This window comes from Panulirus ornatus, chromosome 33 (assembly GCF_036320965.1).
Source record: "Panulirus ornatus isolate Po-2019 chromosome 33, ASM3632096v1, whole genome shotgun sequence".
NCBI lineage: Eukaryota > Metazoa > Arthropoda > Malacostraca > Decapoda > Palinuridae > Panulirus > Panulirus ornatus.
In genome coordinates, this window is record NC_092256.1 from 24,757,982 (window position 1) to 24,770,942 (window position 12,961).

The 12,961-nt window shown below is 40.5% G+C and overlaps 1 protein-coding gene across 6 annotated transcripts in view; it reads left to right on the top strand.

Moving 5' to 3' along the window:
• Adk2 (Adenosine kinase 2) overlaps positions 1 to 10,279 on the top strand; it is a 105,570-nt gene extending 95,291 nt beyond the window's left edge. For all 6 annotated transcript variants that reach the window (XM_071682056.1, XM_071682059.1, XM_071682055.1 and 3 more), the window contains 2 exons: positions 3,427 to 3,513; positions 9,943 to 10,279. In XM_071682056.1, coding sequence (XP_071538157.1) covers positions 3,427 to 3,513; positions 9,943 to 10,070 — 215 coding nt within the window. In that variant the 3' untranslated portion in view covers positions 10,071 to 10,279. The remainder of the gene's footprint in view (positions 1 to 3,426; positions 3,514 to 9,942) is intronic.
• Positions 10,280 to 12,961: the final 2,682 nt, after the last annotated feature.

Consider the following 12,961-nt stretch of genomic DNA (forward strand, 5'->3'; position numbering starts at 1 on the left):
AACCCAGTTAACCTGCCCCTCAACCCTACTGAATCTAATAACCGTGCTCTTATTCACATTTACTATCAACATTCTCCTTTCACACACTTTTCCAAACTCAGTCATCAACTTCTGCAGTTTCCCACTCGAATCGGCAACTAGAGCTGCATAATCGGCAAACAACAACGGACTCACTTCCCAGGCCCTCTCATCCTCAACAGACTGTATACTCACCCCTCTCTCCAAAACTCTTGCATTTACCTCCCTAACCACCCCTTCCATGAACAAATTAAACAACCATGGCGATATCAGACACCCCTGCCGCAAACTAACATTCCCTTGGAACCAGTCACTCTCCTCTCATCCTACTCGTACACATCCCTTACATCCTTGCTAAAAAATTTTCACTGCTTCTGGCAACTTACCTTCCACGCCATATACTCTTAAAACCTTCCACAAAGTATTTCTATCAACTCTTATCATATGCCTTCTCTAGCTTCATAAATGCTACATACAAATCCATCTGTTTTTCTAAGTATTTCTCATACACATTCTTCAAAGCAAACACCTGATCCACCCATACTCTACCACTTCTGAAACCACACTGCTCTTTCCCAATCTGATGCTCTGTACATGCCTTTACCCTCTTAATCAATACCCTTTCATATAATTTCCCAGAAATACTCAGTACATTTTTGCCTCTGTAGGTTGAACACTCACTTTTATCCCCTTTCCCCTTGTACAATGGCACTATGCACGCATTCCACCAATCCTCAGGCACTTCACCAGGAACCATGCATACTTTGAATAACATTCCCAACCAATCAACAACACAGTCACCCCCTTTCTTGATAAATTCCATTGCAATACCATCCAAACCAGCCGCCTTTCTGGATTTCATCTGCCACAAAGCTTTCACCACCTCTCTCTTAAGCAAACCACTCTCCCTGATCCTCTCACTTCGCACCCCACACTGAAGAAAATACCTTATATCTCCCACTCTATCATCAAGCACATTAAACAAACCTTCAGAATACTCACTTCATCACTACCTGTTATTACCTCCCCATTTGCCCCATTCACCAATGTTCCCACTTTTTCTCTTGTCTTATGTACATTATTTACTTTCATCCAAAACATCTTTTTATTCTCCCTAAAATTTAATGATACTCCCTCTTTCCAACTCAGATTTGCCCTCTTTTTGAACCCTTGCACCTTTCTCTTGACCTGCTGCTTTCTTTTATTCATCTCCCAGTCATTTACACCCCTTTTTTGCAAGTATCATCCAAACGTCTCTCTTTTCTCTTTCACTAATAGCAACTTTACTTCTTCATCCCGCCACTCACTACCCTTTCTAATCAGCCTACCTCCCACCTTTCTCATGCCACATGCATCTTTTGCATATACCATCACTGCTTCCCTAAATACACCCCATTCCTCACCCACTCCCCTCACATCATTTGCTCTCACCTTTTGCCATTCTGCACTCCACCTCTCCTGGTACTTCCTCACACAAGTCTCCTTTCCAAGCTCACTTGCTCTCACCATTCTTTTCTCCCCAACCTTCTTTTCATTTTTTGAAAACCTCTACAAATCTTCACCTTTGCCTCTGCAAGATTGTAATCAGACTTCCCTCCAGCTACCCCTTTCGACATATTACATCCAAAAGGCTCTCTGTGTACATGCCTGGCAATTAACATTTTATTTTTATTTATCATACTTTGTCGCTGTCTCCCGTGTTAGCGAAGTAGCGCATAGAAACAGATGAAAGAATGGCCCAACCCACCCACATACACATGTATATACATACACGTACACACACGCACATATACATACCTATACATCTCGATGTATACATACATATACACACACAGACATATGCATATATACACATATATACTGTCTACCCTTATTCATTCCCGTCTCCACCCTGCCACACATGAAATGACAACCCCCTCCCCCCTGCATGTGTGTGATGTAGCACTAGGAAGACTATAAAGGCCACATTCGTTCACAATCAGTCTCTAGCTGTCATGTATAATGCACCGAAACCACAATTAACATGTAATCCAACAATGCCCTTATTGGATTTTTAAACCAGGTAATCCCAATTACCAATCTTTTTTCAGCACACAAATTCACAAGCTCTTCATTTCAAAAATGATAGTATTGGTGATAATGAATGTTAGATTTTAAGAAAATCATGTTAATTGGCTGATGTGGACTTCATAGTTTTTCTTAGTTCCTACAATATGAGCCCAAACTAGCTTATAATGCTGTTATAACATGGAATACTTATGCCATAAATAATTTCAAGTGTATAATATGTAGGATAGTATTGGTAGGGTGATATGGACTTTCATTGGGTGTATCACAAGAAATTAAACAAATTTTCTCAGACAATACCATCATCTGAATGCATATGCAAGAGAACTTAACATGTTGTGTACCTTAATGATAACTAAAGTCAAGTCAGTATATTCTGTTGCAACTATGGATGAATTTGAATTGAATAATTAAACAGCATGAACTACAGTTTGTAATTTGATAAGAAAAATATTAAGATCATACCTGTTGAAGAATTGAAATAATATTAACATTTCTGTAATGGGTTATCCTTAAACCATTTTGCCTCCTATTTTTATCCTGGCAGTTTAAAAGATTTTATAATGGTTTGTGTAGTCATTTCTATATCACCATAAGAATATGACTGAAACAAAAATGGGGATAGGGTTAGATAGGGTGATGGGGAAGTAAGGAGCGTGGGAAGAGTCTTTGTATATGTTCTATCCTAAGCCTTAGGACCTGATTTTTATTTACATTAACACGAAAGCTTAGAGTGCTGCTGCAGTGCTACCATCTATTTTCCGTATTTGACAGTGTAGCACATGATAACACTGATGAGCCAAACTGGTCCATGGACCATTTGCAGTCCAGTTGATTGCCAGGCATCAATAAAACATCTTTGGGATTATATGTATACAGAGTGGAGGTGGAAAGGGAGCTGTGGTTTCAGTGCATTATACGTGACAGCTAGAGACTGAGTGTGAACGAATGTGGCCTTTGTTGTCTTTTCCTAGCACTACCTCGCGCACATGCGGGGAGAGGAGGGGGTTATTTCATGTGTGGGGGGGTGACGATGGGAATGAATAAAGGCATACAGTATGAATTATGTACATGTGTATAAATGTATATGTCTGTGTGTGTTTATATATGTATACATTGAGATGTATAGGTATGTATATTTGCGTGTGTGGACATGTATGTATATACATGTGTATGTGGGTGGGTTGGGCCATTCTTTCGTCTGTTTCCTTGCGCTACCTCACTAATGCAGGAGACAACGACAAAGCAAAATGAAATAAATATAGTGTAAGCATATGCCTTTATTATATATACCAGTGTCACTCTTCGGATGATTATCATAGTGAATATCTTTGTTTGCAGGTGGCAAGATCACAGAGTTTCCAGTCATCAAACTTTCTGAGGAAAAATTGATTGATACAAATGGTGCTGGGGATTCTTTTGTTGGAGGTAAGCTTTCTTATTGGAAAATATAATTAGTTGAAAAATTTTTGCATAAGGCTAAGGAATATATTGGCATAGGAACACTATTAACTCAAATGTACACTCATATTCAGTGGTTTAGTAATATTTTTGGTAAGACATATTAGGTTGAAAGCTCAAGCATTAATCAAAAATTTTATTTGAATTTTCACCCCATATACTTATTTTTTTTTTTCTATTAATCACTGTTTCCCGCATCAGCGAGGTAGTGCAAGGAAACACAAAGAATGACCCAACCACTCATATACACATATATACACATAAATGTCCATACATACACATACATACATATACATATTTATTTATTCATATATTATCCCTGGGGATAGGGGAGAAAGAATACTTCCCACGTATTCCCTGCGTGTCGTAGAAGGCGACTAAAAGGGAAGGGAGCGGGTCTGGAAATCTTCCCCTCTCATTTTTTTTTTTTCCCAAAGGAAGGAACAGAGAAGGGGGCTGGATGAGGATGTTTCCTCAGAGGCCCAGCCCTGTGTTCTTAATGCTACCTCGCTGAGGCGGGAATTGGCGAATAGTATGAAAGAAATATTATATTTTGTTGCTGTCTCCCGCGTTAGTGAGGTAGCGCAAGGAAACAGACGAAAGAATGGCCCAGCCCACCCACATACACATGTATATACATATACGTCCACACATGCACATATACATACCTATACATCTCATCGTATACATACATATACACACACACATATACATATATACACATGTACATAATTCATACTGTCTGCCCTTATTCATTCCCGTCGCCACCCCGCCACACATGAAATGACAACCCCCTCCCCCCACATGTGCGCGAGATAGCACTTGGAAAAGACAACAAAGGCCACATTCATTCACACTCAGTCTCTAGCTGTCATGTATAATGCACCAAAACCACAGCTCCCTTTCCACATCAGGCCCCACAAAACTTTCCATGGTTTACCCCAGACGCTTCACAAGATATTGTGTCGATTCCAAAACTAATTAATTTTCATCATCTACTATGGGATAGAGTGGGAACTCACATTAAACTTTAAAGTTATATGATTCCTTAATGATTGACTGTTAACTTCATATTATGGAATAATTTCTAATTTAGTTCATAGTTACACAGTTTAAATGATTGTATTGTAATTTGAATGCTAGTATCAAGTTACATTGCTGTATTTTTAATCACCTAACTAACTGCTATGATTTGTTTTCAATGTCAAATATTACCTAGAAACTTCTATTTCTAGCTGTCCTTCTACAAACAGTTTCTCATCCAGTGTTCCTTCAGTAGAAAATTACAATGTATACAGGATTTCTTCATCACTTGCCCTGTGTATCATATGTATTTTATGATTGTATTTAAGTTTCATCCTGGCTAGAAAACATACTTGCACTCCCTTTGGCAATCTATGGCTGACTGAGAATGATGGCTTTTTTCTATTTATGGGATAGGCTGCTGTGACATCTGTGGGTAATAGGTGGAATCACACAACAAGGATTTCAAATGATGGTGGCACCCAAAAAAAAGAATTATATGATGCTTGGAACACCTGTATATGACAAGTCTTGTGACCAGTGTGGCAGTGAATGGGTTGTTGACCAGCTCTGTACATAACTGCAGGTTATAATCGAGCTGTTTATCCCACCAGTAAGACCTACATCCCATGAGTTGTCAAGGCATACTGTTACCCCTCTTACAATGATATCTGTAATTATCTTTGTCCTTGATAAGTCAGATATCTTTTCAGCAAAAGCCACACATTATATCCTCTCTGGATTCAGCTTCAGGATGTTTATCATAATATTCTTTCCCATCTACAAATAGTGAATTAGATTGTCGAGGCATATTATTACTTTTTTACCTCGATATCCATAATTATCTGCTATCTGTCTATCCATATCCCTGATGCCCATTTCCTTCTGGGACTCCTATCAAGGGAGTGGCCACAGTAGAAATCTCGCCAATTTATTTGTATGTTATCTGAGATAGCACAGACAATTAATGGCCTAATCAAGGCTGTCTCATGTATCCTAACCTGAGCCAGGTACCTGTTCTATCAACCAACCCCAACTTATCCATACCCTTACATGCCTCCTTCGCATACACAGTTCCATGCATTCTTCCCCATTTCTTTCCCTCCAGCACTCTTCTTCTGTCGTAGGTGGTCTACCTCTCACACTAACCCCTTTAATCACACTATCATACACTGTCCTTGTAAACTCCCAATCTTACATTCTTTCCATATGCTCAAACCACCTCTAGTATTATGTTTCATCCACTCTCCCACTCCACAATTCATTTCCTTTGCATTCTCTGCCATACCATAAATCTCATACACCCCATTATTGCTTTCTTTTGTCCATCTAGTCATACTACATGCTCCTCTCAAATAACTCATTTCCCGTGCTAGGATTCTTGACCACTGCAACCCATCTCGGATCATGTTTCAGTTGCATAGGTCAGGGTCAGGAGAACTGTGCTATGCCTTAACCTTTTCTTCACTTCCATACTTACACTTCGACCATTCAATATTCTATTAAGGTACCCAATTACTCTTTTTTTTTTATTATTTTACTTTGTCGATGTCTCCCGCATTAGCGAGGTAGCGCAAGGAAACAGACGAAAGAATGGCCCAACCAACCCACTTACACATGTACATACACGTCCACACACACAAATATACATACCTATACATCTCAACATATATATATATATATATATATATATATATATATATATATATATATATATATATATTTTTTTTTATACTTTGTCGCTGTCTCCCGCGTTTGCGAGGTAGCGCAGGGAAACAGACGAAAGAAATGGCCCAACCCCCCCCCCCATACTCATGTACATACACACGTCCACACACGCAAATATACATACCTACACAGCTTTCCATGGTTTACCCCAGACGCTTCACATGCCCTGATTCAATCCACCGACAGCACGTCAACCCCTGTATACCACATCGCTCCAATTCACTCTATTCCTTGCCCTCCTTTCACCCTCCTGCATGTTCAGGCCCCGATCACACAAAATCTTTTTCACTCCATCTTTCCACCTCCAATTTGGTCTCCCCCTTCTCCTCGTTCCCTCCACCTCCGACACATATATCCTCTTGGTCAATCTTTCCTCACTCATTCTCTCCATGTGCCCAAACCACTTCAAAACACCCTCTTCTGCTCTCCCAACCACGCTCTTTTTATTTCCACACATCTCTCTTACCCTTACGTTACTTACTCGATCAAACCACCTCACACCACACATTGTCCTCAAACATCTCATTTCCAGCACATCCATCCTCCTGCGCACATCTCTATCCATAGCCCACGCCTCGCAACCATACAACATTGTTGGAACCACTATTCCTTCAAACATACCCATTTTTGCTTTCCGAGATAATGTTCTCGACTTCCACACATTTTTCAAGGCTCCCAAAATTTTCGCCCCCTCCCCCACCCTATGATCCACTTCCGCTTCCATGGTTCCATCCGCTGACAGATCCACTCCCAGATATCTAAAACACTTCACTTCCTCCAGCCTCTCACCATTCAAACTCACCTCCCAATTGACTTGACCCTCAACCCTACTGTACCTAATAACCTTGCTCTTATTCACATTTACTCTTAACTTTCTTCTTCCACACACTTTACCAAACTCAGTCACCAGCTTCTGCAGTTTCTCACATGAATCAGCCACCAGCGCTGTATCATCAGCGAACAACAACTGACTCACTTCCCAAGCTCTCTCATCCCCAACAGACTTCATACTTGCCCCTCTTTCCAGGACTCTTGCATTTACCTCCCTAACAACCCCATCCATAAACAAATTAAACAACCATGGAGACATCACACACCCCTGCCGCAAACCTACATTCACTGAGAACCAATCACTTTCCTCTCTTCCTACACGTACACATGCCTTACATCCTCGATAAAAACTTTTCACTGCTTCTAACAACTTGCCTCCCACACCATATATTCTTAATACCTTCCACAGAGCATCTCTATCAACTCTATCATATGCCTTCTCCAGATCCATAAATGCTACATACAAATCCATTTGCTTTTCTAAGTATTTCTCACATACATTCTTCAAAGCAAACACCTGATCCACACATCCTCTACCACTTCTGAAACCGCACTGCTCTTCCCCAATCTGATGCTCTGTACATGCCTTCACCCTCTCAATCAATACCCTCCCATATAATTTACCAGGAATACTCAACATATATATATATATATATATATATATATATATATATATATATTTTTTTTTTTTTTTTTAACTATTCGCCATTTCCCGCGTTAGCAAGGTAGCGTTAAGAACAGAGGACTGGGCCTTAGTGGAATATCCTCACCTGGCCCCCCTCTGTTCCTTCTTTTGGAAAATTAAAAAAAAAACGAGAGGGGAGGATTTCCAGCCTCCCGCTCCCTCCCCTTTTAGTCGCCTTCTACGACACGCAGGGAATACGTGGGAAGTACTCTTAATTCCCTATCCCCAGGGATATATATACATATATATATATGAAAAATGTGTGGAAGTCGAGAACATTATCTCGGAAAGCAAAAATGGGTATGTTTGAAGGAATAGTGGTTCCAACAATGTTGTATGGTTGCGAGGCGTGGGCTATGGATAGAGATGTGCGCAGGAGGATGGATGTGCTGGAAATGAGATGTTTGAGGACAATGTGTGGTGTGAGGTGGTTTGATCGAGTAAGTAACGTAAGGGTGAGAGAGATGTGTGGAAATAAAAAGAGCGTGGTTGAGAGAGCAGAAGAGGGTGTTTTGAAATGGTTTGGGCACATGGAGAGAATGAGTGAGGAAAGATTGACCAAGAGGATATATGTGTCGGAGGTGGAGGGAGCGAGGAGAAGAGGGAGACCAAATTGGAGGTGGAAAGATGGAGTGAAAAAGATTTTGTGTGATCGGGGCCTGAACATGCAGGAGGGTGAAAGGAGGGCAAGGAATAGAGTGAATTGGAGCCATGTGGTATACAGGGGTTGACGTGCTGTCAGTGGATTGAATCAGGGCATGTGAAGCGTCTGGGGTAAACCATGGAAAGCTGTGTAGGTATGTATATTTGCGTGTGTGGACGTGTGTATGTACATGTGTATGGGGGGGGGGGGTTGGGCCATTTCTTTCGTCTGTTTCCTTGCGCTACCTCGCAAACGCGGGACAAAGTATAAAAAAAAAAAAAAAAAAAAAAAAAATATATATATACATACATATATATTATATATATATATATATATATATATATATATATATATATATATACACACAGACATATATACACATATACATATTTCATAGTCTGCCATTATTCTTTCCCATTGCCACCCCACCACACATGAAATAACAACCCTCTTCCCCGCATGTGCACAAGGTAGCTCTAGGAAAAAAACAAAGGCCACATTCGTTCACACTCAGTCTCTAGCTGTCATGTATAATGCACCGAAACTACAGCTCCCATTCCACATCTAGGCCCCACAGAACTTTCCATGGTTTACCCCAGACGCTTCACATGCCCTGGTTCAATCCATTGACAGCACATCGACCCTGGTATACCACATCGTTTCAATTCACTCTATTCCTTGCACACCTTTCACCCTCCTGCATGTTCAGGCCCGGATCACTCAAAATCTTTTTCACTCCATCTTTGTCTCCCACTTCTCGTTCCCTCCACCTGACACATATATCCTCTTGGTCAATCTTTCCTCTCATTCTCTCCATGTGACCAAACCATATCAAAACACCCTCTTCTGCTCTCAACCACACTTTTTATTACCACACATCTCTCTTACCCTATTATTACTTACTCGATCAAATTACTCTTATACCCTATAATACTATTTCCCTTATCTTTCCTTCCATATCACCAAATTTACCCAAGGTAACTCCCAAATACTTAAAATTCTTTCACTTCTTCCAGTCTTCCCACTCCACCCTCCATATCTATAACACAGTCTAATACTCTTTCTTTTCTCACTCTCCAGGGCTTTACAAAAATCTGTACTTTCGTTGTTCCCTTTTATACTTGATAAATATGACTCGAGCAAAAGTTAAACAATGTATCCTTGCCTGATTCCTATTCCTTTTTAGAATGTTCATATTGTTTCTTGTCTACATGTATTGAACTAGATGCTTTAAGACTCTCATAGTTGAGAATATACATCATCCACAATCATATCTTAATGCAACTTGGGTGAGAGTTCTTTTAGTGGAGATGAGGTTTTTGCTGCATCTACACCTTTTAGATGTGTGTACGAGACATGCAGGAGCATGTAGAGCATTCCCCTTGAGGCACTATTCAGGTGATAGTATTGGTTGAGCAAAATTTCTTTTGAGACAGGATGGTAATTTGTGCACATATATTATTTATGATGTTTTTATGTCCTTTAGGTTTCCTGTCCCAGTTGGTCCAAGAAAAATCCATTGAGGCATGCATCAAGTGTGGCATTTGGGCAGCTACAGAGATAATTCAGAGACCTGGTTGCAGCTTCTCCTTAGATGTCTGCTACCATGAATGAGGGACCACTTTTCTACTGAATCTTTTGGTTAATAATATCACCTGTTTTTTATATTTTTTATCCTGATAATTTAAAAGATTTTTGAAAATGCCCATAATTCAAGGTGATAAGGATACCTTGAAAGGTAACTTTAATGATTGTTTTTATATTGAATATGCCTAAATAGTTATCATGTACTGGTATTGTTATATAATAAAAATGTCATTATTTCCATGGTTATAAAATATCCCAAATTACTTTTGTGAAACTGGTCATTATTACTACACATCGATGACAAAAAATTTCTTTTTTTCTTTCAAACTATTCGCCATTTCCCACGTTAGCAAGGTAGCGTTAAGAACAGAGAACTGGGCCTTTAAGGGAATATCCTCACCTGGCCCCCTTCTCTATTCCTTCTTTTGGAAAATTAAAAAAAAATAATGAGAGGGGAGGATTTCTAGCCCCCCACTCCCTCCCCTTTTAGTCGCCTTCTACGACACGCAGGGAATACGTGGGAAGTATATACATACATACATACATATATACACATATATATATATATATATATAAGGGGATAAGAGTGAGTGCTCAAATTACAGAGGTATAAGTTTGTTGAGTATTCCTGGTAAATTATATGGGAGGGTATTGATTGAGAGGGTGAAGGCATGTACAGAGCATCAGATTGGGGAAGAGCAGTGTGGTTTCAGAAGTGGTAGAGGATGTGTGGATCAGGTGTTTGCTTTGAAGAATGTATGTGAGAAATACTTAGAAAAGCAAATGGATTTGTATGTAGCATTTATGGATCTGGAGAAGGCATATGATAGAGTTGATAGAGATGCTCTGTGGAAGGTATTAAGAATATATGGTGTGGGAGGAAAGTTGTTAGAAGCAGTGAAAAGTTTTTATCGAGGATGTAAGGCATGTGTACGTGTAGGAAGAGAGGAAAGTGATTGGTTCTCAGTGAATGTAGGTTTGCGGCAGGGGTGTGTGATGTCTCCATGGTTGTTTAATTTGTTTATGGATGGGGTTGTTAGGGAGGTAAATGCAAGAGTTTTGGAAAGAGGGGCAAGTATGAAGTCTGTTGGGGATGAGAGAGCTTGGGAAGTGAGTCAGTTGTTGTTCGCTGATGATACAGCAGCTGGTGGCGGATTCATGTGAGAAACTGCAGAAGCTGGTGACGGAGTTTGGTAAAGTGTGTGGAAGAAGAAAGTTAAGAGTAAATGTGAATAAGAGCAAGGTTATTAGGTACAGTAGGGTTGAGGGTCAAGTCAATTGGGAGGTGAGTTTGAATGGTGAGAGGCTGGAGGAAGTGAAGTGTTTTAGATATCTGGGAGTGGATCTGTCAGCGGATGGAACCATGGAAGCGGAAGTGGATCATAGGGTGGGGGAGGGGGCGAAAATTTTGGGAGCCTTGAAAAATGTATGGAAGTCGAGAACATTATCCCGGAAAGCAAAAATGGGTATGTTTGAAGGAATAGTAGTTCCAACAATGTTGTATGGTTGCGAGGCGTGGGCTATGGATAGAGTTGTGCGTAGGAGGATGGATGTGCTGGAAATGAGATGTTTGAGGACAATGTGTGGTGTGAGGTGGTTTGATCGAGTAAGTAACGTAAGGGTAAGAGAGATGTGTGGAAATAAAAAGAGCGTGGTTGAGAGAGCAGAAGAGGGTGTTTTGAAATGGTTTGGGCACATGGAGAGAATGAGTGAGGAAAGATTGACCAAGAGGATATATGTGTCGGAGGTGGAGGGAACGAGGAGAAGAGGGAGACCAAATTGGAGGTGGAAAGATGGAGTGAAAAGGATTTTGTGTGATCGGGGCCTGAACATGCAGGAGGGTGAAAGGAGGGCAAGGAATAGAGTGAATTGGAGCGATGTGGTATACAGGGGTTGACGTGCTGTCAGTGGATTGAATCAAGGCATGTGAAGCGTCTGGGGTAAACCATGGAAAGCTGTGTAGGTATGTATATTTGCGTGTGTGGACGTGTGTATGTACATGTGTATGGGGGGGGTTGGGCCATTTCTTTCGTCTGTTTCCTTGCGCTACCTCGCAAACGCGGGAGACAGCGACAAAGTATAAAAAAAAAAAAAAAAAAATATATATATACACATATACACACACAAACACCCACACACGTACATATACATTATCAACATATACACACACAGACATATACACACCTGTACATCCTCATATTTGCTCGCCCTCATCCACTCCCGGTGCCAACACACCCCAAAGAAAACAGCATCGCCACCCCCTGCTTTAGTGCAGCTGCGCCAGGAAAACAGACAAAAAAGGCCACATTCATTCACACTCAGTCTCCAGCTGTCATGTGTAATGCACCAAAACCACAACTACCTATCCACATCCAAGCCCCACAGACTAAAATTAAAAGGTGTTGTTTATTTATAGGTGTTGTTAATTTATAAAAATGTATAAAAGAAAGAGGCAGGAGGTCAAGAGAAAGGTGCAAGAGGCAAAAAAGAGGGCAAATGAGAGTTGGGGTGAGAGGGTATCATTAAATTTTAGGGAGAATGAAAAGATGTTTTTTGGAAGGAGGTAAAGTGTGTAAGACAAGGGAACAAATGGGAACTTCAGAAGCGGGAAAATGGGGGGTGGTAACAAGAAGTGGTGATGTGAGAAGGAGATGGAGTGAGTATTTTGAAGGTTTCTTGAATGTGTTTGATCATACAGTGGCAGATATAGGGTGTTTTGGTCGAGGTAGTGTCCAAAGTGAGAGAGTTAGGGAGAATGATTTGGTAAACTGAGAAGAGGTAGTAAAAGCTTTGCGGAAGATGACAGCCAACAAGGCAGTGGGTTTGGATGGTATTGCAGTGGAATTTATTAAAAAGGGGGGTGACTGTAATGTTGACTGGTTGGTAAGGTTATTCAATGTACGTATGACTCATGGTGA